This window comes from Aspergillus flavus, chromosome 1 (genome assembly GCF_009017415.1).
Source record: "Aspergillus flavus chromosome 1, complete sequence".
NCBI classification, from domain to species: domain Eukaryota; kingdom Fungi; phylum Ascomycota; class Eurotiomycetes; order Eurotiales; family Aspergillaceae; genus Aspergillus; species Aspergillus flavus.
Genome location: NC_092406.1, coordinates 6415296 through 6442367, shown reverse-complemented (window position 1 = coordinate 6442367; position 27072 = coordinate 6415296). Strand labels below are relative to the sequence as shown.

The 27072-nt window shown below is 49.1% G+C and overlaps 12 protein-coding genes and 1 non-coding gene across 13 annotated transcripts; 6 read left to right on the top strand and 7 right to left on the bottom strand.

The window, feature by feature from the left end:
* Positions 1 to 195: 195 nt before the first annotated feature.
* F9C07_11419 (putative aldehyde reductase I) lies at positions 196 to 1232 on the top strand (the record flags this gene model as incomplete). Its single annotated transcript, XM_041287805.1, has 2 exons — positions 196 to 530; positions 596 to 1232. 2 exons carry the CDS (start codon positions 196 to 198, stop codon positions 1230 to 1232), a joined length of 972 nt encoding a protein of 323 aa, XP_041139782.1.
* Positions 1233 to 1455: 223 nt separating this feature from the next.
* F9C07_11418 (uncharacterized protein) lies at positions 1456 to 1902 on the bottom strand (the record flags this gene model as incomplete). Its single annotated transcript, XM_071507615.1, has 3 exons — positions 1456 to 1570; positions 1631 to 1686; positions 1750 to 1902. The coding sequence occupies 3 exons, from the start codon at positions 1900 to 1902 to the stop codon at positions 1456 to 1458; spliced, it is 324 nt and encodes a 107-aa protein (XP_071366173.1).
* A 1676-nt stretch (positions 1903 to 3578) lies between these two features.
* On the top strand, positions 3579 to 7572 carry F9C07_2280390 (putative NRPS-like enzyme; the record flags this gene model as incomplete). The annotated part of the gene is made up of 2 exons (XM_071510431.1): positions 3579 to 4001; positions 4057 to 7572. The coding sequence occupies exons 1-2, from the start codon at positions 3762 to 3764 to the stop codon at positions 7570 to 7572; spliced, it is 3756 nt and encodes a 1251-aa protein (XP_071366172.1). The 5' UTR covers positions 3579 to 3761.
* Positions 7573 to 8033: 461 nt separating this feature from the next.
* On the bottom strand, positions 8034 to 9806 carry F9C07_11416 (putative MFS transporter; the record flags this gene model as incomplete). Its single annotated transcript, XM_041287819.1, has 5 exons — positions 8034 to 8650; positions 8704 to 9143; positions 9205 to 9358; positions 9411 to 9579; positions 9639 to 9806. 5 exons carry the CDS (start codon positions 9804 to 9806, stop codon positions 8034 to 8036), a joined length of 1548 nt encoding a protein of 515 aa, XP_041139785.1.
* Positions 9807 to 10866: 1060 nt separating this feature from the next.
* On the bottom strand, positions 10867 to 12335 carry F9C07_11415 (uncharacterized protein; the record flags this gene model as incomplete). Its single annotated transcript, XM_041287820.1, has 2 exons — positions 10867 to 11339; positions 11423 to 12335. The coding sequence occupies 2 exons, from the start codon at positions 12333 to 12335 to the stop codon at positions 10867 to 10869; spliced, it is 1386 nt and encodes a 461-aa protein (XP_041139786.1).
* A 920-nt stretch (positions 12336 to 13255) lies between these two features.
* Positions 13256 to 14107, top strand: F9C07_2280387 (uncharacterized protein). The gene has a single exon (XM_041283836.2). The coding sequence runs from the start codon at positions 13344 to 13346 to the stop codon at positions 13929 to 13931; it is 588 nt and encodes a 195-aa protein (XP_041139787.1). The 5' UTR covers positions 13256 to 13343; the 3' UTR covers positions 13932 to 14107.
* F9C07_t62 lies at positions 14035 to 14107 on the top strand. The gene has a single exon. It is a non-coding gene; the product is annotated as a tRNA-Thr (tRNA).
* A 1059-nt stretch (positions 14108 to 15166) lies between these two features.
* Positions 15167 to 15973, bottom strand: F9C07_11413 (uncharacterized protein; the record flags this gene model as incomplete). Its single annotated transcript, XM_041283829.1, has 1 exon — positions 15167 to 15973. One exon carries the CDS (start codon positions 15971 to 15973, stop codon positions 15167 to 15169), a length of 807 nt encoding a protein of 268 aa, XP_041139788.1.
* A 1318-nt stretch (positions 15974 to 17291) lies between these two features.
* F9C07_2142983 (ankyrin repeat protein) lies at positions 17292 to 20257 on the bottom strand. The gene has a single exon (XM_041283830.2). The coding sequence runs from the start codon at positions 20071 to 20073 to the stop codon at positions 18673 to 18675; it is 1401 nt and encodes a 466-aa protein (XP_041139790.1). The 5' UTR covers positions 20074 to 20257; the 3' UTR covers positions 17292 to 18672.
* Positions 17382 to 18447, top strand: F9C07_11412 (uncharacterized protein; the record flags this gene model as incomplete). Its single annotated transcript, XM_041287807.1, has 2 exons — positions 17382 to 17511; positions 17570 to 18447. The coding sequence occupies 2 exons, from the start codon at positions 17382 to 17384 to the stop codon at positions 18445 to 18447; spliced, it is 1008 nt and encodes a 335-aa protein (XP_041139789.1).
* A 557-nt stretch (positions 20258 to 20814) lies between the features above and the next one.
* F9C07_2061836 (uncharacterized protein) lies at positions 20815 to 21726 on the bottom strand (the record flags this gene model as incomplete). The annotated part of the gene is made up of 3 exons (XM_041287821.2): positions 20815 to 21206; positions 21272 to 21463; positions 21528 to 21726. 3 exons carry the CDS (start codon positions 21724 to 21726, stop codon positions 20815 to 20817), a joined length of 783 nt encoding a protein of 260 aa, XP_041139791.2.
* A 1638-nt stretch (positions 21727 to 23364) lies between these two features.
* Positions 23365 to 23762, bottom strand: F9C07_11410 (uncharacterized protein; the record flags this gene model as incomplete). Its single annotated transcript, XM_071507614.1, has 2 exons — positions 23365 to 23389; positions 23569 to 23762. 2 exons carry the CDS (start codon positions 23760 to 23762, stop codon positions 23365 to 23367), a joined length of 219 nt encoding a protein of 72 aa, XP_071366171.1.
* A 770-nt stretch (positions 23763 to 24532) lies between these two features.
* On the top strand, positions 24533 to 27003 carry F9C07_2209953 (uncharacterized protein; the record flags this gene model as incomplete). The annotated part of the gene is made up of 3 exons (XM_041283837.2): positions 24533 to 25401; positions 25567 to 26378; positions 26455 to 27003. 3 exons carry the CDS (start codon positions 24533 to 24535, stop codon positions 26658 to 26660), a joined length of 1887 nt encoding a protein of 628 aa, XP_041139793.2. The 3' UTR covers positions 26661 to 27003.
* Between the last annotated feature and the right edge of the window lie 69 nt (positions 27004 to 27072).

The following is a 27072-nucleotide window of genomic DNA, read 5'->3' as shown; positions in this document are numbered from 1 at the left end:
CCGCTATTCTTTTCCGCTCGACTTGTCGGAAGGCGGAATTCTCCACTTCCCTATTTGGAACCCTGGGGATTAAAGATGTCTGGGGATTGCTTTACTGATTGAGTATTTATCAAGCAAGCTCACTGTTGTCAATTAGGTACATTGACTCACGACCTCCCTCACTCTCTCCCTCGACGATACGCTTTTTGTATTACAATGTCACTGTCTACGCACTTTACGCTCAACACCGGAGCCAAAATCCCTGCGGTAGGGTTCGGCACATGGCAGGCCAAACCCCTCGAGGTTGAGAATGCCGTGGAAGTCGCGCTGAAGCAAGGATACCGACACATTGACTGCGCTGCTATATATCGCAATGAGTCGGAAGTTGGTAACGGAATTCGCAAGTCTGGGGTTCCTCGGGAGGAAATCTTCATTACCGGAAAGCTCTGGAATACGAAACATGCGCCGGAGGATGTCGAGCCTGCTTTGGACAAGACGCTTAAGGATCTCGGTGTTAACTATCTTGATTTATATTTGATGCACTGGCCCTGGTGAGACGCCCTCGTCCCAATGGTGAATCGTACAATGAACTCCCCCAAGTCTAACACGGACATAGTGCTTTCAAATCCGGTGACAAGTGGTTTCCCCTAAATGAAGACGGCGTATTCGAGCTAGCAGATGTCGACTATATCACTACCTACAAAGCCATGGAGAAATTGCTATCGACAGGCAAGGTCCGCGCCATTGGTGTGTCCAACTTCAACGTTCGTCGCTTGGAAGAGCTCCTTGGCCAGGTTTCTGTCGTTCCAGCCGCCAATCAGATCGAAGCGCATCCTTACCTGCAACAACCGGACCTCCTTCGTTTCTGCCAAGGGAAGGGAATTATTGTGGAGGCATACTCACCCCTGGGCAACAACCAGACCGGAGAGCCCCGTACGGTTGATGACCCATTGGTGCACAGCATTGCCGGAGAACTTAGCATGGACCCTGGTCCACTGTTGGCTAGCTGGGGGGTTCAACGTGGGACTGTGGTCCTGTCCAAGAGTGTCACGCCGTCTCGTATTGCGGCCAACCTACAAGTCAAGCAATTACCGGAGGATGCGTTTGCCCGTCTTTCTTCCCTGGAACGCCACAAGCGCTTCAACTTCCCCGCTTTCTGGGGCTACGATATCTTCGAAGAAGTGGGCGAGGAGGCTGTCCGCAAAGCGGCGCTAGAGGCGGGTCCTGTGAATAAGACCAAGTTTACTGTATAAACGGGGTGTTGGTGATATTGGGCTTTTTCTTCATAAAATCCACCGGCATGGATGTTTCTTAAGAGTCTGGAGTTTGCCAGTCACATTCAGACTTGTACACAAAATTAAATAGAATGACAATGCATGAAACAAAGTGAAAGATTTTCAAACTATCGTACAGGAAATTAAGCGGTAACCCATAATGTCAAATCAGATGCACGCTGCTTATACGCAACCCTTAAGTTTACCAACCACCAGGGCCTCCCGGGCCAGGAGGACCTCCACCGGGGCCATCTGGTCCACCCGGAGGCCCATCAGGACCACAGCAATCGCCGCAGAAGCAGCAACAGCAGCAGCAACTGTTCGCAGTCTCATTAGTCTTCTACGGCAGGTAACATATTGATAGGATGATTGCTCACTCGTCATCAGGTCCACCACCACCGCGCAGCTGTAATTTCATATCTTCCGTGGGTGTCTGTTACAAATAGGCAGTCAGTTAACCATAATCGCACATCAACCTAGACTCGTCCAAACGTACAGGTTGATGGGCGACAACATTTTCAGTTGTCGGGGCGGCTGGACTCTGGGGTTGAGTCATGGTCAAAGTATTGGGATCCCATGTGGGTTGAGCATTCTCCGAGCTCTCTGTTTTCGATGTGCTAAACCAACTAAAGAGACTTTGGCCGAACATGATGTTGTCTGTTTGTGATTGTACTAGCTGTTCCTTTGTTCCTGGCCTTGTAGCAGGGGGAGTGGCCGGTCTTAAGAAGGAAGCGTCAAGCAAACTCCACTCTCGATCATCGCCGATGGATAAAGTCTTAGGCTAGGCAACTGCTTATTGTGTTGCGAGATTTGGGACGACGTTATCTCGTAGCTGAAGCTTTCTCCACTATGTGGATCCGAAGCCTCTCGAACTTACGTATACCTCGAGCTGTAGGGCTCGGACGAGATCCGCCACAGTCCTTGAACCTACTAACCAAAGAAGAAATAACTAGGAGAAAAGTAGAGCAGGGTGAAAATATACATGAAAGAGAACACAAGAAATACTTGTATTTGAATGCTAAAAGTAGCAGTGCAAGGAGGTCATTCCCAGCGCAAGGCTTGAAACTTGCGCAGAGAAGTACGCGAACATACGGATCTACACTAACGCTACCAACGTTGGCCACAGTTCTAGGAGCCAATAGCTTGACAATAGGTTTGTGGCGTCAGGGCCAATGAAGACCACTCAGAGTCTTAAACACTAACACACTATCGCACTCCGGCGAGGATTCACACCGCAGTTAGATGGCATACTCCTTCGCCACGAAAGATTGGTGGAAGCTAAAATAGAACCAGAGAGCATAGTAGTGGCACTAGTTTGCACATCGAAAATAGAACACATTTAATGCCGAAATTTCAAGGAGAAAGGCAGAGATCGACTGAATCTGATAGAGAAAAAGCCCGTATCTCCGAGACTAGCCGGTTCTGGTAATGGAGCAATACTTTCCCGCTGAGTAAGAAGCTCTGACCAATTAAGGCCATCAGACCAGCCACCAGCCCCATAGGGTTTTGCAGATTCAATTGTGGCGTACCGCTAAAGAAAGGAGAAGCAGTCGAATAAAGTCACATCTATCCAGTAGTAGTACAAGTAGTCGTAGATCACTCCTGGCATAAGAGTTAAAGATTCCGAAACGGCAATGGTATATAGATGTGCAATTAGCCTTCTCTAAGAATAAGACTATCTACTTTATCCTACTTCCATATTAATCATCCACTGCGCTAGGAAAATATATGTACATCATGTCTAGCAAATTCCAACTCCGACCAAGACAACAACATCGACTGCTGTATAAGACTTCGTTAGATCATAGGGCAATATAGACGGATAAATACGAATCTTAATGAAGCAAGGGATGCATTTAACAATGTTGTCTTGGAGTACATAAGCGGATACCTGATAATAGCATGCGAGACTGTGTCTGACCCCAGATGAATCAACCCATAGGAATATTGATAGAATGATATAATTTAAGCCATGATTTACCTATGCTATAGAGTATCTGCCATTCGTCTAATATCTTAGCAATAGGAGAAACCCAGATCAACTATTGTCGGATTATCTTACAAGCAGCCTCGGAACAGTTCTCCCGACAGTTATCTGCCACGACTCATACAAAATGCCGACCGGAGGACGGACATAAACCCGAATAGAGGCAGCTAAGAGCCGAGGAAATATTTCGTCAATCAGCTTGTCTGGAGAACCGATCCCCTTGGCGGATGATGCTGTGTGGGGATTTCCGCTCACAAGGCGGAAACGAGGCGGAAAAGCAGCGACCCCAAGTCGACGGGGTATACGAGGTACTCCAACGAAACTATGCAACGGTCCTCGTGAGATTCCTGTCGGAGCACCTGAACAGACCCCGCATCTTTGCCATTCTCTCAGACGTGGGACATTAAGTGGTGTTTCAGACTGCGGGGTGGGCGGAATTCTTCCCCAGCTATAAACCCTCAAGGCTGCGCAACTGTAAACACAGCGAGATCAAGATAGTCAACTGAGTTAATCCCGTTACCATGGCCTGCACAGCGCCATCGCTGCCGGTACTATCCTCACCGGCCACTTCAGAGGCTGCATCTGCTTCCCCGGAAGTCTCTTCCCCCGTCACGTCAAACGACGAGTACGATGAGCCGGAGCGCGAGATCTACACAATCCATGACCTCCTGCTCACGCGAGCCAACGGGAAAACAGCCGATGAACCTATTGTCGCATACCCTTCCAAGGACATTGACTATGTGTACTACACTCCTCGTCAGGTACGCACCCCACCTATCCCGTGCGGTCTGGAGACACCATAGAACTCAACCCAAGGCTGACCTGGGATCACAGTTACATGACTATGTGGAGGCTGCAGCTATCCACTATGCGGAGCTAGTTCCCCAGCGTCGGTCATCAGACGATCCTGTGCAGGTTGTAGGCTTACTTGGTCCCTCTGATTTTGAATATCTCGTCACATTGATGGCCATTTCGAGACTGGGGCACACGGTACTGTTGCTTTCGACGCGCATCGCTGAGGATGCCTATGTCAGCTTGGTCGACGCTACCAAAGCCTCCTTTCTCATCGCTCAGGACGGTTTCAAGGCTATGGCGGACAACGTAAGCAGAAGGACGGGGGTTACGGTGCAGCCGGTCTTAAGACGCGAAGACTATGACAGCTCCACCACCGGCAAGCTGGTCCTTGACGAGACCAAATTCGATGGACCGTCGGAGTCAAAGAATGTGTGCTGGATCATCCATTCGAGTGGTTCAACAGGACACCCTAAACCGATCTACCAAACTCATGCTGGTGCTTTGAAGAATTACGCCAATAATTTTGGCCTCAAGGGATTTATCACCCTGCCTCTCTTTCATGCCCACGGCATCAGTTGTCTTTTCCGAGCAATTCACTCGCAGAAGCTAATTTACATGTACAATGCAAAGCTACCATTGACGGCCTCTTACTTATTATCCACCCTGCAGGGACACCCTGATATTCAAGTGCTCTATGCCGTTCCATATGCCTTGAAACTCCTTTCTGAATCAGAACAGGGCCTCGAGTCCTTGGCACGGATGGAGCTGGTCATGTTTGGGGGCTCGTCCTGTCCCAAGCCAATTGGCGACACTCTCGTGAAAAATGGGACTTTACTAGTTTCCCATTATGGAACCACTGAAACCGGACAACTGATGACATCCTTCCGAGAGCGCTCAGACCTGGACTGGGATTATGTTCGACCGGGTCCCTCCTTGCTGCCATATATCCGATGGGAAGAGCGATTCCCTGGCATCTACGAACTGTCGGTCCTAGAGGGTTGGCCATCGAAGGTGGCGAGCAACCGCCCCGATGGATCCTATGCGACCAAAGATCTATTCGAGAAGCATCCGACCAAGCCCAATGCCTGGCGTTACTACGCTCGACTGGACGATACACTTGTGCTGGAGAATGGTGAAAAGGCTAACCCTCTCATTATTGAAGGTGTGGCTCGTAATCATCCGGACGTGGGCGAGGCGATTGCTTTTGGTGCCAACAAGGATCGCTTAGGACTGTTCCTAGTCCGTGCAGCCAATGCTCTGAGCAAGACCGACGAAGAGATCATTGATGCGGTCTTTCCGGCCATCGAAAAGTGCAATGCGGACTCCCCATCCTATGCTCACATCTCGCGTGATATGATCCAAGTCCTCCCTTCTGATACGGTATATCGAGCAACAGACAAGGGCACCGTCATTCGCTCTGCATTCTATCGCGATTTCAATGAACAGATTGAACAGGTCTATGAACAGGGTGATGCCACGGGTGATCGAGTCCTTGAGGGAACCGAGTTGAACATGTTTCTCCGAGAAAGCTTGCTAGAAGTGGCCCCAACGATCAATTCGGCTGTGTTGGATGATACCACCGACGTGTTCAGTCTTGGTGTGGACAGCTTACAGTCGATTCGCTTACGCAAAATAATCACCAAGACGCTCAACGTCGGCGGCCAAAGACTATCCCAGAACTTCGTCTTTGAACATCCCTCTATTCAACGCATGGCAGATGAGATCACCCGGCTCCGTCTGGGGCTCGATGCAGACAAAGAGATTCCCATCGAGGAACAGATGTCGCAGCTGATTGACAAGTATAGCAACAATTTCAAGGCGCATACCCCAGTACCTCAAACAGTTAATGGGGAGCGCATCGCTGTTACTGGGGCTACCGGCTCGCTGGGTGCCCACCTCGTTGCCCAACTGGTTCAGATGGAACAGGTTCATACCGTCTTTTGCTTGGTTCGGGCAAATTCTGCACACGATGCCCTTCGCAGAGTGCGCCAAAGCCTTTACGACCGCGGTCTGTTATACAGCTTAAGTCCGCCTGATGAGCGCAAGATTGTCGCTTTGCCCGCACAACTCTCCAACACATCTCGCCTCGGATTGGATGAACCCACTTACAAGCAGTTAACTCAGTCACTTACTGCGGTGATCCACTGTGCTTGGTCTGTCAATTTCAACTGGTCTCTGGGCAGCTTCGAGGATAGCTGCATTGCTGCGACTCGCAATCTGCTCGACCTATGTCTGGATGCACAGGCGCCTATGCCCGCAAGATTCTCCTTCTGTTCGTCTGTAAGCACAGTGGCTCGGACCCCTGGCCACTGGGTACCGGAAGAGCTGCCTGAGTCTTTATCATACGCCCAAGGCATGGGCTACGCGCAGTCTAAGCTAGTGACAGAGCACATCGTCAACCGCGCCGCGCAACACACCAACATCGCTGCCCGAGTCTTACGTGTGGGTCAAATTGTTGCGGATACCGTGCATGGCATCTGGAATGCTACAGAGGCTATTCCGATGATCCTCCAGACGGCGAAGACCATCAAAGCTCTTCCCGAGCTAGACGATATTCTCTCCTGGACCCCTGTTGATGTCATCGCAACCAGCGTCATTGAACTCACCTTGGGAACGAACGTAGCGAACATCGTCAACCTGACCAATCCCACACTCAGCCATTGGACTCGCGACTTGCTTCCGTTTCTGAAAACCGCTGGGCTAGAATTTGAGCAACTGCCCCAGCGCGAGTGGTTGAATCGTTTGCGTCAATCTAACCCAGACCCAGCCGCAAATCCTCCAATAAAGCTGATCGAGTTTTTTGCCAGCAAGTACGACAATGACCGGCCTAGTCGAGTCCTCCTCTACGACACAAAGAAGGCGCAGGCCGGTGCACCAGCTCTGCGCCAAGCGGGAGGACTCAACGCACAATTCGTATCGCGGTTCATGGCGCATTTCCAAAACCAATGCTGGTCAAACAAGGACACAACATCTATCTCCAAGAAGTCCCGCGAGGTCATCTTCCTGGCAGGTCCCTGCGGCTGCGGGAAAAGTACCGCTGCACAAGCATTGGCGCAACGATTCAGCATACCCATTATTGAAGGCGACGATCTCCACTCTCCAGCGTCTCGACAGCGGATGGCCAACAATATTCCTCTCACCGATAGCGACCGGTGGGACTGGCTGGCTCATATTCGTGGAGCGGTGATGGATCGACTTCAACACTCAGCAGCACCAGCAGTCGTGGTAACCTGCTCGGCACTCCGGACTATCTACCGTGATGAACTACGACGCTTGTCTCGACTATTTGATTTCCCCGTCAACGTTACTTTCCTTATGTTGTCGATCAAGGATCGAGCGCAGCTGAAGGACCGTCTCATTGCCCGATCTGCTAAGGAGGGTCATTATATGAGCTCCGCCATGGTCGACTCGCAGTTGGATACCTTGGAGAGTCCGTCTGGGTCTGAAGGTGATGTGATTTTACTAGATTCTGATGAACCGATGGAGAAGATGCTTGAGGGAGTACAGGATGTTGTTCAAGGGCTTCTGGATGTATGATCGGTTTTTCTTGACATTAGGGTGTTTTAGCGTAATGTTGTTATTGTTGTTTTTGGGTTTCTCTTTTTCATCCATTCGTTTAGATGTCAATAGAGGAATGAATCTATATGCCTATACTTGCTAAATTTTAATGTATCCCTTTGAGCAAGTGCAACAGGACTTCTTGAACAATACTTGCAGTCGGAAGGTCAGACCTAAATGAATGCTGACCAAAGCGGAGGGCCTCGTTCATTGCCTGTTTCTTCTTGTTCGGCCTTTACTTGAATCAAGGCTAGCCAGCCTCTATCTATCATAGCCAGTACATGCGTAGTAAGGTACCCTGCTAGGGACTGGTAAAGATAACCGCATAATAGATCATGATCGAATTTCGGAAAACAGCCATCGTATTTATAGTGTATTGCGAATGTTGAAATATTCACGCTTGCCCTAGAACGAAAGCCAACTCCGACATGCGACATCCCTCACAGCGTGTACTTGAATAGAGGAGACTTGTCACCCATCGCCAACAGCTCATCGTCACTGTATCGCTCTCTGATCTCCGCTTCAGATTCCTTTGCCTTCATCCGGTTGGCGTAGATATATGAAAGCTCTAGCAGAAGCGCTACGATCAATCCAGAGCCACCGAAAGCGAGTGACAAGCCAAACCCGGTATAATACGTGGGGGCCTCTTTATCCATGTACATGTAACTACCGATAACGCCGCCGGTATTTCCAATGCAGATACTAAGAGCAAGGCCAATCGCTCTGCGTCCGGATGGAGCCAGGTTGTTGGCCAACCATGAGGTGGTTGCAGGGTGAGTCGGGTAAAGACCGATACATACAAGTATCATGGCGAAGTAGGTAGGGCCAATATTTTCGTTCAATTGTCCATGGAACGAGATGACAATAAAGTAACCAATTGTGACTATCGTCAGTGGTATCGCAGCGAAAGGCATTCGCCAGTAAAAGTGGTCGGACAGTTTAGAGGAACAGATGGCGGAGATGGCAGCCGCAATATACGGGGGCGCAACCATGAGCTGTGCGTTCGTATTGGTAAATCCCATGGCCTTCGTGATAGTAGGCATGGTAAATTTGAGGCCTGTGTATTCCTTGATGAGTGCGACACCCTACAAATAATGGGAGTCAACGAACCGTATGCGGCGGCAGACTGGCAGAGCAAGATGTACGACAGCATATACAACCTCCAGTTGGAAAGGACAGTCTTAAGCTCCTCCCATGAGACCCTCTTTCTCTGCTCCTTAAAATCACCCCCTTCCTTTATGAAATGTTGCAGCTCAAGGTATCGTATTTCGTCAGGGCTGAGCCACTTGCTCGATCTTCTCGGTGAATCAATTAGCAGAAAAAAGCACATCACTCCGAGTACTACCGTTGCAAGCCCCTCCAGCAGGAAGATCCATCGCCAACCTTCCTGGCCACCAATTCCATGCATTTGCGCAATTCCGGCGGCTAGAAGACCCGAGAAAGCCCCAGAAAGAGCACTGGCACAGTAAAAGATAGAAACGCGATAGGCGAGATCCTTCGGCATGTACCAGAATGTGCATAGATATATTGCCGCGGGGTAGAATCCTGCTCTTTTGGGAGCATTAACAAAGTACATAGTTGAGTAGGGTAACTTGGGCAAAGAGGACTTACTCGAAAGCACCTAGTAGAAGACGTGTAATGAGCAAACCAGCGAAGTTTTGCACAATGCCTGTTAGGGTCATCACAATTCCCCAGCAAGTGATGAGAATCCCCAGATAGATTGAAGGCCTGAAAAAGCTCTTCAATAGGATATTACTCGGCACCTCTGCAACCATGGTTAGTGCCGCGCGGATTGTCAGGCCGTAATGCATGCTTACCGAGAAGCACATAGGGGACGAAGAAAATGCTCAGTACAATGTTATACTGGATGCCACTTAGTCGCAAGTCTTCCGTGAGTCCCTCAATCTTTGCATTTCCGATGTTGGCTCGGTCAATCTGAGAGATCAAGTAAAGTACGGCCAACATTGGCACCAAGCGAATATCAACCTGATGTCAGGGGGTATAGATTAATTTAGTCCCATGGGCTCATATACCTGAAAACGCACCTTGCGCAAGACTGCCTTTTTCTGCTCCGCCGAGAAGTCTGTGTAGAATTGCGCGTCCTCAGGACTCAGACCGAGCACCTGGATGTTGTCAATGGTGATGAGGCTCCTGACACTCTCCACATGCTGAGCATCATGTTTCTTCTCGTCGACAATATCTGGTGCCGACATTTTCAGGAGGTCCGTCCCAGTCTTCGGCCAAAGGAAATCAGTGTGACTGAGAAATCGTGACCTAGAAACTTAGGAGATAAGAATTTCCCTGCAAGTAGCAGGGGTTCTCGTAAGCCTAAATATCGCCCATGACATCATGCCAGAGAGATGCCTAATCAGATTATGACGATTATCTCCTGCACAATTATGCGAAGCTTTGAGCGGTGTCTGGAGAGCTATCATAACCAACGCGCACGTTTTCCACCAGGATGCAATGCCAAGACTGCTCGAGCGACAAAATCTGGGGTTAGACTTTGGGGATACTCTAACACTATTTCAACACTAATGCAACGACTGCGGGGTGATGCCCAACCATTTGGGAGCCCAGATTTCCACTCATCGCGATCATCCTACCACGAGACCGCAACTGGCGAGCCTTGGCAGCTTGGGCTCTGCCAAGTCACGGTTCGATTGGAAAAGGCCCATTACTCGTGTCATCCTCCTTGTCAGCTGGCGGCTTCTGGGTAGACTCGCGAGCATTGGCAATATCAGATCGTCGGGGGTACTTCTTTGTATCGCTTGCGTGTCGTTCAGCCACTAGGTCATTCGCGATGGCGTCAGAAACTCAGGCGCTATGATGTCCGTGCTTACGGTGATCGGGAAACTTTGTATGGTCGTAAGTCTTCTTGAATAAGAGTATTGAGTTTCCATCTAAAGATCTATCACTCTTTGCGATGGTAGAGGCTATCGTGTACCCACACCATCTACCACATAGATAGCATGATGGGTTTGAAAGCGATGATCAAGAATTGACGATCCCGCGAGTCCTCGTATGGACTCCAAAAAGTCGGTAAAGGCGACTTTGTCTAATGGTTGGGGAATCGAAATGGAACTGAGAGTTCGAGGTTGAAATAGAGGTTGAGGCTGCGGTTGGGAATCAATTCGCCGGCTGACCGTGTGACCATAAATGAACGCCCTAGAAAGAACGATATTGCTCAATGGGTCAAGTCTTTACTTTCCAGAAGGATTCGTCTACTGCAAAACATCCAAGCCAGTCACACTTTAAGCGGTTATCGCACCACTACAGCAGGTTATCTCTTGGATCAGTATCCCCCCAATCCGCCTCCCATTGTCGTGCCAAAAGCTCTTTTGCACCGGTGTAGTCAAGTCGCGTCGCATGCCACATAACATATCCCCAGCGGCGGATAATATCCTGCACGTAGTATCCATATAGGTTGCTGTAGGATCCCCTCCATATCAGAGTCCAGGCCAGAGGTGGGTGTACTCCGTTTGGATCGGGTACTTCATCCCCTTGGAAAGGCAGTGGGTCGCGTCTCTCTTGTCGCAGGTCCCGATTCGAGGGATGCTCCTGGCGTCGCTGGAAGTGTGCCGATTCACCTAGGGCTTCACCTTCAAGGAAGTTGCCTGTCGGCCAAGATATGTGCTGTTGCATCGTCGTGACTAGATGTGTGTGGTCCTGTATCTCAAAGATGACCATGTGTAAGAGATCAAGACCACGAGAGATTGTTCCTTTCAGGAGAGTATCCCTGATCCCTATTATTTTATAAAGTTAGTTGCTCTCGAGCATCAAAGACCGTCGGAGACACGCAGAGGAATGGAGCAGGGCTGAAACTAACAACTATTATCTAGGTCAAATGCTCCTTCAGGGGTGGATGGCCGTTGTCCTTCAAATTTGGGGTTCTCTTCGTGGACATTCCAGCGGATGTCGTTAAAGATCTGGTTATATCTTTCTTTAGCGAAGGTATAGATACAGGAGATTTCCTCGACCTCCCAAGGCTCGAATAAGTCTAGGAATATTGTCCCGATTTCCACAGAGTCGAAACTCAGTCTTTGGATTTGTGTGGATTTGTGGAGGCCCACTCCGAACAGGTTACAGCAGAGTTGAAACCGATACAGGGCACGTATCAGTCGTGTCTCCTCCATCTTGCTTAGAGGCTCGTCACTTCGTGGCTTATCCGTCTCTATGGCAAGATTACCCAACGTCCAGCTAGTGTAGTACTGTGCGAGTGGTTTGACAATTGAGAAGTAGAACGCTGCTACGTCCACAAGCTCATCAACATTAGCCATTTCGCTCGGTACTGAATGCAGGGATGTATCCCGCTGGTCCTGGTAGGATTGAAGAAACATATTGACTTTCTCTTTAGTGCGCGAGTGAGAAAAGTCGACCAAGCGGGACTGATAAACAGCACAAGCGTCGCTAGTAGCGCTGCGCAATGTTGTCTCCAAGCCACTGCAGAGTAAGCGTCTGCGAGCTGACAGATCCTGCTGGTGGTAGACAGGAGACGCGTGGACCAAGGCCCAAAGTGTTTCAAGTTCCAGCATAGAAAGGAGGTGATGCCGAACTTCGGGTGGAAGATCTTCCACCGGTGCATTGCGATGCAGTATATAGCAGTCCACCCGTTTCTGGAGCTTTCCTCGTGCAGGTGTTTGCATAGAGCCGACTTGACCTGCCGTCGCCGCGGGAGTTGGATCCGAGGTAGACGCAGGAATCCGCATCGAATGCTTGAATCTTGAGAAAAGTTCTTTCATTCCGAATGTCTTTCGGTTTACAAAAGTATTTTAGGATAAGATACAATCAATAACAAAAGGAAGTATAACCCTAGACGAGAGCGACGGCCAATTTGGCACTGATCGCGCTTTAATGATCAGCCAATTGTAGCATCACCCTGAGGGGCATGAGGATTCATTTCGTGATCGCACCGTCCGGAAACCGTAGATAGACCAGTCTAGAGCCTAACCTCGAAGAACATTAATTCGGGTGCTGTTCTTTTAGTGCCGTATCACAGCGTTGGTATGGAATTCCTCTTCCAGCCCCTGCAGTGTTGTTGTTGCCTTGCCGTAAAGAGTATAGTTCACTTTTGCCCGATCAAGGCAACACTACTGAGTCATGCGAATCAACATCCTGACCATGAAATCTGGAGAAAGTAGTCGGCCAGAGCAAAGAAGACAGGGCGAGAAATATGACAAGTGCATAGTTATCTTCGCAGTCGGGTTATGCTGGGATGTTGGGTAGCTGGACTCCGACGTACTTGGCAAGAAATATATCTTCGGTAAACATCCAGAGAAGGAATGAGTATCAATGCGCAACCAAACCACTTGCGCAAATCATTTTATCCCACAAATGGTGACAAGTGTTTATCAGAACGAGCCTGGTACCTCCCGCATTAGCATGCCCCCCAGAGAAGAGCCAACTAACGCAATGTAACCCATCAGTTACGCCGCTATCTCCTGACATTGGCCCTCCGGCCATCTTGTTCCTGGTAACTCGTATCTATGAAGAGCTAATGTCCTGTGCCAAGAAAACTCGATGATCAGCGTTGATCCTGAGTGGTTGTTCGGCAAATTGAATACGAGGATCTGCAGTTCACCATCCATGCTTGGGGAAGTCATTTCGCAAACAGGGTCGAGACCGGCGAATACTTAAAAAGTGAAGGATGGACGCTTCCCTCCCGAAAGGTCCTCTTCTTCGTCTCCCACTCTTCTTTCAAACCTACATACACGCCCGATCTTCCTGTCAACCAGTAAAAGCCCTCCAACATGAAGTGGTCAGCATTGGTTCCTCTATCGGTCTCCGCACTGGCCGTTCTTCCCTCCACCGGTGCGTGGGAGTTCACTTGGAGAGACGCCAGCAACACAACACAAGTGGAATCCGGCCACGGGCCCTCCAAGTGTATAACCGTCGACCATAAGAAGGGAATGGTATTTTCCATTGATGCGCAAGGCGAAAAGAACATCAACATGTTATTGTACGGCACCGATGACTGTTCGGGCAAGGCTGTGGGACAGGCGACCGAGCGCTTTTCCAAAGCGTCGTCGGTAGACATCCATGGTTTCCAAGTTGAGAGTCTCTCTACGGGATCGAATGCGACCACGACTGCTGCAAATGCTACCGTGACATCGACAAGACTCACTCAATCGTCCTCCACCGCCAACAGCGAATCCAGCGATGTGCCAACGACGTCGGCGACGACCACGTCTGATACAGCTGCCACCACCACAAGTGCGAGTGAAACAAGCACGTCCACCCCGAATGCATCACTGCGACTGTCCGCTGCCGGTAGCGACATGGCCAAGACTGTGATTGGTATGGTGTTGGGACTTGCGACGGTCGAATGGCTGTGTTAGTCAACTCTGGTGGTAATGAGAGGAGGAGAGGAGATGGTGGAATACTTATGGTTGAGTAGTTATAGTCTGTGTACTTTAATAGGGCCCTCAATATTCCATAGCAGCTCCTATGGCTCAGTTGGTAGAGCGCATGACTAGTAATCATGAGGTCCGCGGTTCAAATCCGCGTGGGAGCAGTTCTATTTTTTTCCCCCCTTTTTTCCCCTCCAATCAGTGGATTGAACCACAACAGTAGATTTTATAATATATCTTTTTCTCATTGCTCGTTACCTATTTTTGCTCGGCTCCCACCAGCAAACTGTCAACGTGCGGCCCTATCTCGATGTTATGCCTGCTAATATTCGGAACGTGCCATCTGGAAGGGATGTCGAAAAAGAACGACCTCGTGTCGTTGCACCATGGTATTCAAGTTCATAATTAACTACTTGTGATTTGTCCTTTCCTGACCCGCGCCTTAGCAAGGAGGCAACACCCTCTCTGGGCATGAGGAACAGAATATTGCTTGCTTTGCGCTATATATGTTGTTGGGATACCTATGCTAACCAATCAAAGCTAGCTGCCCCAGACCCTCCCTAAGTGTACTTGCCAGTCAAAAACCAGTGACCTCCGTCATAGATCGGTTTACCTTTAGAGGGCGAACATCCGATGATACACCAGGATTTCCAATGGGGGATCCTGAAGCCTCTAGATACAAAGCATTTGGCTATAAGTCAAGACTCAGTTTCCTCGTCCCAATAGTCTTTTCTGCTCACCTGTGAGCTTTTTATACCCTTCTAGCCTACATATCGTTGCATTGTTGGCACTTTTATCTACCCTGGATACCAGATAACTTTGACAAGTTCGATATGCGGATGAATTGTCTTATAATCACTATTCTGCCTAGAGCGGAGAAAAGTATCTGACTATGCTGGGTAATCCATAAGCAGTCAAAATCGAGCGTTGACCCGAATATAATTTGACAGTGCGAGCAAGAGAATAACATTGGTGCTATGTGATCAGAATTTCAAGCGTGGAGGGGAGAAAAAGAAGAAAAGATTGTTGACGCGAGACATGTGCGGGGAAATCAACAAGCTAGGTACAAACAGTGCAATTTGGCAGATGCAATACTGTCATGGATCTATATGTTGAATATAGATCCTGGATACGGCAGCCGGCCAGCACATGGTATCAATGCAATTACCACCACCCCGTGTAAGACTGGAGAAAGCTATCAGAAGAGCAAGAAACCAAGTCTATTAAGGCTTGGACCAGGACAGGTCGATAGTACCAATTATGTTCTTGATATTGTCCACAAATAAATCAACCATACCGTTTGTCACTCCTGTTGTAGTGGCACGGTCATAAGGGATGCCGTGATGCGAGATACCAATGGTGTTCTTGTAGTAGTGCAATTCGTGTGTGCACCCTTTCCCTTCGGTGCCAAAATCTCTTAATCCATTCTCACACAGAGTATCCAGTGTGGCTTTGGCTATCTTGCCGGCGTTTAGAGCAGCACGAGTCTGAGGTATCATATTCATTGTTGTCTTTAAGATGACTTTCTTGTTCTTCAACAGCCATGAATCGGATTTAGAGGAGGCATCCGTAAAGTGGTGAGTCATATGGGTGATTCCCTTGTCCACCCAACTTCCGACAATATCATGACAGATGGCATCAACGGCAGCACGAAATGGGGCGGCTTCTTCGAAGTTCTTTGAGAGTTCCGTGGTACAGCTCGTCATATTGACTTCCTCTGAGATTGAAAGGGGAAAGCTCGCTGCACAGCTATCGGCCTTTTTGCCATTAGGAGCATGGAGGTTCAGGTCACCATTGCCATACACACCATGGCACTTGAAAGCAATGTTGTCATCCACAATATTAGCGGACTTAAAGCCATTTAGCTGCTTGACACATTGCAAGAAACTGGATTCAGTCCAATTGGTCTGGACTTCCGGGGAGTCGATCGTAACTAAAGCTTCATCGGCTGCCGGTGCAGGGGCAGCGTCAGAGCAGAAAAAAAGAGAGCTTGTTATGATAAAGATCGTAAGAAGAAACCTGGTATTCATTCTGCAATGGAATCCTAAGTATGGATAGGCTTGATGGAAGAACTGAGAATGATGTGATGCTGCAATAGATTCTCTGAACATCCAAAGTCTACTTACATCTGTCTGCTGGCGTAGCCCTCCATTAGATGATTTGAATTAGGTAACCGAAACTCCCTATCTACAATACTTTCTTTTCACCTTTCCCTCATTACAAGATAGTATGACGTTGACCAACACTAAGCATTGGATCCTTTGCTGGCTGCCATAGATGGCCCAGGCTTCCCCGTTTCATCTATAGAACGAGTGCCACGGGTCTCATGCAGGGCTCAAGCACTAATATCTAGGGGTAGCACTGTAATAACAGACACTACTCACCTAGTACCATTGTTGGGGGTCATGCTGGGATCAGGTGTTCAAGACACGACCTTGATGCCATATGTTGGTCGAGTTGGATTGACATAAACCGTGCATTAGCACTTGCACCATGACATCACTCTATATCTGAGGCTCAGGATGGTGTATAGATAGGTTGAGCGTTTCTAATTATGGTTCTAAGCCAACAGTGTATCAAACAATTTTTAGATATTTACCGATTCTGATTGTAATATATCGGCATACGGTCAGGTGTGCATTTCTAATGTCGCAATGCGCGGTATCCTATATCCTACTGGACCAATGTTAAATTGCATATCCAACACCGACGACCCTCATATCTCGGTCTTCAACAGTTCCGAGATATCAGAACGCTCTTTTATACCAACATTGGCACTGTAGAAGAGCGAATTAGAAAAGACGATGTTCGCGTGCAGTTGGATCAGCGCGCTGGGGCCCCATCTTCACCTCGCTAGTGGTTGCATCCTGTTGGCCATAATCAAAGCTAATGCTAGATGCTCTATTCCTATAGATGGGAGTTCGCCATATGTGTCCTCAAATAAGCTTCGGAAAGAATAAAGTTGAAACATATGTGCCTTACGCCTCGAAGTTCGTGATCATCTGGATACTAGGGTTTAATCCAAGGGTTGATGGGTCAAGGAGCAACTACCAATCATTAGGGCTAACATTATATGGTATGTACTATTTCTAGGGGCTACAGTCGCTGCCTGACAAGGCTACCACATACATACTCTTCACGGGGGCCAAATCAGCAGCGAAACTGAACCCTATCCGCGGCTAATCGACGACCAATCACTTCGCTCCGGATTCCATCAACTGTTGGTTTTGGAGAGCCTAGACATACCCTACGGCCATACCCTCAGGGCCGGTTACCTGGGGATAGTGGCCGTATGAAGGTATCTCTACTTATAAATATCGTCCTTATCCTCTAGGAACAACATCATCATGATAGACAGCAACTACCTACGAACCGACACCATTACCACGAAACAACAAAAGCCGATTGAGAATATCATACATCTTTACCTTGCCTACAATGCGCTGGATCATCCCGAACCTCCTTGCAGCGTTGGCTGTCAGCAGTCTCTTTTCTTCAGTCATTACATGGCCCACTGGAGACAGTGAACTCGGGAAAGGCCAGTCTGTTGACAATGATTTCGGTGATGGTAAGAAGGATCCCTTGATATAGTTGATCTTCTGGCGACATACACTGACCCCGAGAAGAAGTCGGAAGCTATGACTCCCAGCCATTCTATGGTAGGAGAGAGATAACAGAATCGCTCCCTGGACTGTCCGAACACCCGGATTCCGAGACCCATGTGGGATATGGAGCTATCCTCGAGCGCGTCCCACGACCTAACACCGATAAGCCTAACGATGATGCCGATGTTCCTGATGTTGACCAGGAGGACTTGGCCACCGCGCTCGAGGCGATCCACCTAGAGAGCCATAGCCCTAGCATCGTCAGTCGAGGACAAAAAGAGGAAGCGGAACTGTCGTCGAAGTTCGGATCGCGCTGGAAAGGGGAGACATTTTACTACTTCATTGAAGCCAAAGACAAGAACGCCAAGAACTTCAATGCAAATGAGATCAAGAGCCTAGCAAAAAAGGGCTACGAGCTGATTAAGGATAAGTTTAACTTCAACGGGAATGTGATCGTGTCTGCGCTCTTTATCCCAGAAGTTGGAGTCGCGGTAGGCTCCAAGCCCCGGGGCACAGGCGTCGTTGAAGAGATTTTGGAAAAAAGCCACAAAACCAGCGGTAAGAATGTCTTTGTGGGGACCTGGTTTGAGAGATATTGGGCCTTTATAGACGGACGCGACCTCACGCATGCTTGTGACTCCGTTCAGCAGGAAGATCTCTACCACGCAGAGGACTTGGTGATTATCAAGGGAGCAGATGAATACTTGAAAAAGATGCGAAGCGATAATTGGAGGGATAAGAAATTTCCTCGGGGAACGCATATGGTTTCATATGGCAAGTATAATTCCGAGGATAAATCTGCGGGACCAAAGGAACCCTGTGGTGGAACAGAAAAAACAAAGTTGACCATTCCCTGCAAAAATGTTGCACATGAACTGAATATTGACTGGTCGACCTGATAGGCATTTCTTTGGATACCTTTGGCCGTTCGGGTTTCTTATTGCCCTTACCCTGTATCAACCTTTTCGGTCATTATAGTGAATCCCTGTTCTGACGAGTTGCTGTTACGGTAATATGTACTCCTAGATAGTAGGAATCAACGATAGTTAGGTTTCTTTTGGTATCTCTCTGAGCATGACTACATATTAAGTTAGGCCGTATCACCATGTCAAAAGATCGTGTCTCTATCTAGTAACCTTCGTGGCTGACACTAGCAGATTTAGTATTGCTGGATCATCGTGCTGCGCGGCATAGGAAAGGAGTGTTTTGCCGTTGGCATCTGTTTCCCCAGTATCTATTACAGATGAATTCCGTATCAGCAGTTTAATTGTCTCAAGATCACCATGCTCAATCGCATATGACAATGGTGATCGTCCCATATAATCCCTTTCGTTCGGAAACCCTTGGCCATTCTGTTTCAATAATAGGTCGACAATGTCTCGATGGCCTCCCTCTGCAGCCACCGACAAAGCATTGCGCTTGTCCTCTTTGCCTTTTGCTGCTACGTCCACCTTTCCTGTCCCTAAAAGAAAAACAACTATATCTGTATGTCCTTCACCCGAGGCTGAAGTAAGTGCAGTACTCCCAGTACTCGTGACAGTATTGAGGTTGGCCCCTGCTTCATATAGCAATTCCATGATGGACAGATGGCCATACAATGCAGACTGAATGAGAGGAGACCGATTATGGCTGTCTCTGGGGTCAGGATATGCCCCCTTTGCGAGTAGAAGCTGCACGATAGTTTCAGAGCCAACCTGCGCTGCCCAGTGTAAAGCTGTTTTTCCACTGGAGGATTGGTGGTTCACATTGATATATGGTGTGTTAAGCAACAGCTCCACTTTCTTAGCAAATCCCCTGCTAGCCGCGAACATTAGGGCAGTCCACCCCTTCTTAAACAAATCATCCGTGGCTATAGCCGCATTGACATCAATGTCCTGTCGAGATAGGAATTGAGCCACAGCTGCTTCCGATCCAAAACTCACTGTCCAGGCCAGTGGCGTACGGCCATGGTGATCCTTCCCATTCATATCTACGCCCGGGGTGGCAAGCAGCTGTTCGATCACTGGAACCTGGTTGTTGAATCCCGCATGAGCAATCGGGGGCCTTCCCATGCCATCTCCTAGATTCGGGTTGATGCCTTTTGTTGACAGCAACAGGGCAACTGTATCTACATGTCCTGCCCCAGCTGCTCTTGCTAGAAACGTCACCCATGATCTGGCCTCTTTGCTCCGATATCGGAAATTAGGATCAATTCCCTCTTGCAGTAGAAGAACCTTCGCGATACTTGTGTGTCCCGCGTGCACTGCTATTGACAGTGCATCATAGATTATGCCAAGTTTTATATTGTTTGAAACCCCGAAACTAGCGTTCAGTGAATGTTGCGCGGTCTCAACTATCCCATGATCTGCAGCCCACAGCAGTGCGGACATCTGTCTGTGTATGGCATTGAAATGATACAATAAAGGGTTGATTGCACTGTGAAAGTGGCGGTTCGTTCTGGCCAACAAGTTTAGATCTGACTCTAGGGCCAGGTAGCCTGCAATATGATGGAGGATTTCATTTGGTAGATCTAGCAACAGCCGCATCGCGTTCTTTCTTCGGTTAATCGAGTTTATTGCCTCGGCGGCTTGGTGGTAACTTTTGGGCCTTGTAGATGGAAAGGAAGGACCGTATAATTAAACAGATAGACTTCTGAGAACAGAATGGATGAAGAAGTCCGACACAGAAAGCAGAGTAGAGATAAGCAGTTGGCAGTCCACTTTGAAGACAAGAAGCAGTCGAGGCTGGAAGAATTAACGGCGTGGAAATTCCCCGCGTTATGGTCCCGTCACATGACGGCAGCGCCAACAGCGGCAAAATCCTTCTATTTTATAGGTTCATTTATATTCTGATATTCAAGTTGTCACCTGCGTACTCATCATAGGCCCCACCTACCAGCTAAGACGGATATTACTTCCCACCGGCATACAGCCATTGCCATCTCCCGTGTGTACCTGAAGTGTGGCAGGCTAGCCATGGATCCTGGATTGCAGAGACCGTATATGCGCGAAGCTTACAGGACGCACCGGTACTGCTTGCTACGGTTGGATAATGGAGATCGATCTAGGGTCACAAAAGCGATCGGTGGAGGACGAGGAAGAGCAACCGGGAACAGCGATGTGTCAAACGATATTCACAACTACTACTTCCGCATGAAAAACAAAGGTAGATAGCACTATATGACTTCGAACACAGAAACACAATCACAGAAGGGGCAGAGACCTAGACAGCTTCCAAAGCACCGATAAGAGAAACTGTGATAGCTGTATCAAAGCTCTGTCGAGTACCTAATGAAACGTATCAGGCATAGCAAAACCAATATCAAAAATCGCCTGAATAGCACCTTTACCGTTCCTCCATGTAGTGGTTGATGGCTTGACAACATGATCAACCGGATGGCGAATGATCCCATACTTCAAAACGGATAAACACGTCTCTGCCTGGTACTTAATCGCGTGCACGCAGAGATCAACAAGCTCGGATTTGACGTTGATACCGGCTACATTGGCCACCGTACCTATAATCTGCAAGTTTCGGTGTTTGTGGGCAATCGACAAACCTTTCCTATGGCCTCCCTGAACTGTGATGGCAGAGGCAATTGCACCTGCATCCTTGGTGACAATCCCGTGTCCCACAGTGACCATCGTGTCGCAGATAGAACCGGCCAGGTCTTTCATATCTATACTGGCATTAGTAATTATCAAGGTAATGCTATCCAGATGTAGACCCTCAAAGGATACCTACCTCTTCCTGTAAGAAGGCTAGGCAGCAACTTCCCAGGGACCGAGCAAATGCCGCTGCCTATGTTGCCGTCTGCTACCAGAGGGCTAGGTGAGATCGATGTAGGTTGGTCATATTTTACTACGCCGCCAGTGGCCGACTGCACGCATTTCCAAAACTGGTCGTGGGAAGGGCGCTTCTTTGGCCAATCAGGAACTGCACCAGCCAGTTAGTGCCGTGGGAGCAAGGATATAGAAGAGTTGTGACAGGATTAACAGACCGGAGCTCTGTAAGCATCCCCCTAGAGCAGTCAGGGTAACAGCATCGTGCACGTTGTGTCTATCGAGGAGAGAGCGTGCATCATAGTCACGTCTTTCCGCAGAGGTGAAGTCATGGCTGATGATAGAGGCGGGAATCCAATCCGAATTCTGCGGTCCCTGTGAACTGTTCTTGGCCAAGGTGCCGCTGGTCGGGGGCATGCACAAGGCTAAACGAAAGATCCATATAGCAATAATGGACAGAATGGCATGGGTTGGGACTGTACGTAATCAGAAAAGCATCAGGCAAGGCCCGGTGATACATACGTCTCATGTTGATTGCTATCAATAACACAGAACAGAAGACCTGTAACATAGAATTGAAGAAAGAGATATGCTGTGACTGTGAGTATGGATTGAACTACTCTATCTTGACGTTATGTTCAAGCCGGGAAACCACCTGCCTTTATAACCTATATCCTACAGTAACTGTCTACCTGAGCAGAAATCTAAATGTACAGCACAACAGTAGTTTAGACAGTGATTGGTCAAGACCTCTCCTGAAACACTCTGTTTTATCTAGATGGCTCACCTATTGATTACTGTAATAATACTTTTGTCGCGTGATAACAAGCAGCGGCTGCGAAGATAATCAGGAGTACAGTTGTCGCTCGAATCTCGATAGCCTCTGACCACGAGTATCGCCCTCATTCATAGAAACTAAAAATAGTCCTGCTCTTTCTAAAGTTGATGCCTAGAGAACTCGATGCAGCCTAAAAAGTTCTCAGTCAGTCGTGTCATGAGGAAGAAGATCCATGTTCAACCTGAAATCTCCTGTGATTCGTGAACTGGGAAATTGTATCATGTTGATCACACTCGTAATGGTTGACTGTTAATCCGAAGAAAGCGCTCGATTTTCCAGACGCACCGGTGACATGATACACTGGGGGAGGTAGTTGAAGGCGTCTTTTAGATCTTCAAACAAGCAAATCAATAGCTACGCCCCTGGCCTAGACTCTAGTCTGAATACATTAGGCAGACCTTTACAGAGACCAGGATACAGAGACAGACCAGTATGCACATATCGCAGCCGAATATATGACCGTGATTTAAGTATCAAGGTCAGCATCAGCGTGAACAAAAAAAAAAAAAAAAAAAAAAAAAAAAAAAAAAAAAAAAGGAAAGAAACACTACTGTTATGTTGGGGCTAGATAGCGAGAGCCGGATACTGGAATGGTGACAGACCAAGTAGTTTTCGACAGATAAAGCATGGCTGTGCCCGCGCAAACAAGGCTATAAAATATAAATGAAATCATGTACTTTCACTTATAGTCAAAAAGACAGGATGGGATGATGTTTGCCTACACTACGTAACTGCGAGGTCTTCCCCCCTGCTCCGCTGGGAAAGCCGGATCAAGCATGATTGGATCCGTGTAGAACTTCGGTAAGGCTTGTTCTAGCCAGGGATTAAATGACGTTATCAGGGCCTGTCTCTCTCTCTCTCCCTCTCTCTTGCTGTGCCAATCATTCTGTCTTCCGCAATGTTGGGAGGGGTAGTTCCAGACGCAGGGACCTGAGGCTTTTCGAAAACCCTAAGAGGTCACATTAGATTGCTCTTCTTCGTATTTTACCATCCTCTATTTTGCTTTTTTTTTTATTTCTGTTTCCAGTAGACAATTGCGTCCAATACAACTTGCTGCAGTGGCAATGAATCCGAATTTCGAGAGTGTCGAATTATTATTGTCAACAGGCACCGATACGACGGGCCTTTGCTGCTTTTCAGTCTCTCGCGAAGACCGTTTCCTGGGCCTGCTTTTCCTTACCTCGGTAGTGGCATTCCTGCCCTACCTAGCTAGAGTCCTACACCATAATAGCATACAGTGACCTAGTGTTATTGAGTTAGCTCACTAACCAGGAGAGCAAAGAGGGGCAGACAGTACAAGAGATTGACTGATCTAACAAAAATAGCTAAATGATTAAGCTTTACTACCTTGGATAGTCGGAGCAATAATATTATCGTACAAAGTACTGTTGGCCTCCATCCGCACGGGGAGCTGATCTTACTGCACCAGGGAGCCACTAACCAATAGAAGAGCGGGGGACATGACACCTTGAAGCGACGATCCGCAAGGCTGATCAAGAATGGAGGTGCCTGGTTTGTTGGCAGCCTCCAGGAGATGAACTGATCCAAGACCGTCGCTAATGCAGAATAATTCGCGGCAGGTCCAGAAACGGGCGGAATTGAACAATACTAACATGATCACCTGCGTTAGTACAAGGCAGAATAATATCACTAACCCCGTTTGACTCGCGACCCTGTGGATTAAGCGCCCTACTAGACATCGGCGCTACAACTAACACGAACCCTAGTCCTACAGCGCGTCTTACCTTCCAACCCTGTGCTAGTAAATCTCCATTAGGCATATGCACTGCTATAGTATGCTCCTCTATCTTCTTATTTAAGACCAGCTAATTTAAGACACCGTCTCTGTGTCGTCAGTGGCATAGGCTGGAAATATCGGCTGCCTGCCAGAAAGCGCAAGAAGGAAGATAGGGGGGGTATAATATTATTTGATCATAGAATCACAACAACGCTAATGCCTTCGCTACTATTGTTGTTTCTAGAGAGATCTACATAGTCTATACATACTCTCGTGATATGATAATTTCCGTCCCAGGCATCAAGGATTTGAAGCCCTTCCAGGCGAAACAACTAATAGCTAGGGAAGGGGGCTCAAGCGCATAGTTGGAACCGGGCGCATCTATTATTCGTCCCCTAGAGGCAAAGTCCCGAGACACTGGTACTCTATAGGAGAGTCGAAGAGACCAACATCAAAGCACTGAAGACCTGCCAGACGGATTCCATTCTTTGTACCCCTCGTTGAAAATTATTGTACTATAACTATATATTCGTCGCTTTGGTTCTACTGAAACCTAAGGCTTGACTTTATACTATCAGATCTTTAAACCATCATACAAGCCATTGGGAATAGCGCGCCGGTTCTTACAGCCACGAGACAAGGCGGCCATGGTATACATCAATCACACGCAGCTGCGCGGGCCAGCGAAGATAACCCGCATTAGCCATGACAAGCTCAGCGGCACCACTCTAGGCTATCCAGCAGGTAGCAGTGCAGGAAGCTCGGTAACCAGTCTCTGCAGTCCCTCCGTAGCCGCGAGCTCAGCCGGTTCGAGCGAGATACTGGTCGGACTTGGCATCTCCACTACCACATCGGGCCTTAAACTAGACGATCACCAGCTGCCCATAACGCCTAGGCCGTCCCGTGGCCATTGCGTTGGAGGCAATGTTCCCGCATGTCTTCAGAACCAACTAGACAAGCCCCTCCCACCACTGCCATTACGCGCGAGTGCTCGGGACCACGGTCTCGCCAAGCACTATCCCTTACCCCCTCGCCCACAAGGGCGGAAGCACTGGTCGCTCCCCAACAAGCCAGAAGCTCATGACCTAGCGGCCCTGGATCACGCCTTCGCCAGAAAAGGCCTGCGCAGCAATCCGCTGCATCGCCTCCGCGTCCACCGTCCCCGCCATGATCTGCCTACAGCAGTGAATACAGAGCACACAGAGCCAACTCCAGATAGACTCACGTCCCGACGCTGGTTAGTGCGGGGGCGGACGCTTACGCGGGCATTCCAGCACTTCCGGCTACCACGGCTACCACAAAAGCCATCCCACGCCATTCGCCAGTCCATCCGCCCTGTTGGAGAGGCGTCCACGCAGCCTCCACTGTGCCACACGCTCTCGAGAACCACAGGGCCGAATGGGCCGCCAATTCACGCCCACTCTGGGGCGGCTACGCGCATGAAGCGCATCCTGTCTATTCTACTGGAAAACCGAGCCTCCCTCTGCATGCCCGATATGCCCGAGGCAGACCGGGAGTGATATGCGGGTAATTTCATCGAACAGGCCCAACGACTGGTGCTGGACTACTTGCAGCCAACCTTGTGGACACCGGGGGGCGAGTCGCACGCCCGGGGCTCCTTGTCGACCGCGTACGCTGGCTCCTCCGGGCCCATAGTTCCGGTGCCTCGACCCCGTCACAGTATCTACGAGCTCGACGTGCGGACACGGGTGCTATCCCACCCGTGTGCATCGTCTGCATTGAATGTGCCGGTCCCCGTCATGCGGCGAATTCTGCAGCAGGTTGACTGCCTCGAGGATCTCTTCTCTCTGGCCCGAGTCAATCGTGCGGCATACAAGGCCTTCAAGGCACACGAGCTGCCCCTGATTCAGGGAACGTTGTGGAAGGTATCCCCGCCGGCATGGGAGCTTCGCCAGGTCTGTGAATTTCCTATTCGGTATACTAAAGAGGATTCCGATGGCTCACCGCTGGCGGCGAGTCTCTACCTGCGGCACTACGCCCGCGACCTAGACACGCTCGTCCGAATCAAGCTCCTAATTTGGTATTATTGCCGGGCAGTTGTACGAGAAGAGATGATGACGGCTCTATGCGAACCTGACAGCGAACAGGGCGCCGCGGTTGACGACGCCATCTGGCGCGTATGGACCTTCTGCCACCTATTTGGGAGCCGAAAGGACCGGGAGTGGGACCTGGCTGGACAGATCCAGTGGCTACGTGGGAAGACGTGCGGTGCTGTCCTACCACTGGTCTGCTGCACCAGCCCTGACCCCAGCGACTTCAACACCGTGCTCTTCACGCCTCCCGAGGGGTTCGCGCGCGGCAACCAAGGCCCACTCTCAGAGGACCAGCTGTGCGATATGATCGAGGTCTGGACGGCCATGGCTTCTTTGCTGGATTTCCTACGGGTGCAGACGTCCCATGCGCGCCGGTATGGCGTGTTTAGCGAGACCGGTATTACTCCCGGAGACAAGCAGCAAGAAGAGTCCATGCTAAGTAGGTTCCCTCTGCTTTCGATTATTCGCCCCCTGACACACCTGACATGGGACACATTAACTTACCTATTGTATAGGCGCCTGGCTCGACTTTATTCTTACTCTTGGGCCGGCCGCGGTCTTGGAGCTGGCGCAATCTGGGCGCAGGTTCGGTCCTGAAACGGCCTTCGCCCACGCGAACTCATATGGATGGACGCATTGGACCCCACCCACTTTCAACCCTAGAAGCCCAGACTCCGGGTTTTTTATTTCAGCTGTCAAGGCCCTTAGCAGCCCGGTATAGTTCTATTGGGCCATTTAACCGCGTGGTGGTCCCCGAAGTGTGATTCCCGGTCAAGAGATATCATCACGGTCTATAGGCCATTCACGGGCTGAAGACAGGGCGCTGCAGACATAGAATTGTGTATTTATCTCCGACACTTCTGCTCTACTCGAAAGTGTTGTTTTTCTTTCCTTTGTGCGGATTATTGCGCTTGTTCCTCCTTTTGTTTCGGGGTACATATTGATAACTACATACCCTACTCGAACTATGTTCCCAGACTTTTCCACTTAAGAACTTGGGAGCTACAAAAGTTCGTAGCATACATATCGTGATGATCCCTCTTCATCTAGAAACTGAACCCATGCAAGGAGTGGAAATGCCGTCGTTCTGGAGAAGCAAGGCACGTAGCATCATTCATCAGGAAGGACGTTGT

Bases quoted from the DNA above. Each gene is read 5' to 3' on its own strand.
- F9C07_2280387 (XM_041283836.2), top strand. From the start codon at position 13,344: ATGAAGTGGTCAGCATTGGTTCCTCTATCGGTCTCCGCACTGGCCGTT.
- F9C07_2142983 (XM_041283830.2), bottom strand. From the start codon at position 20,073: ATGCGGCTGTTGCTAGATCTACCAAATGAAATCCTCCATCATATTGCA.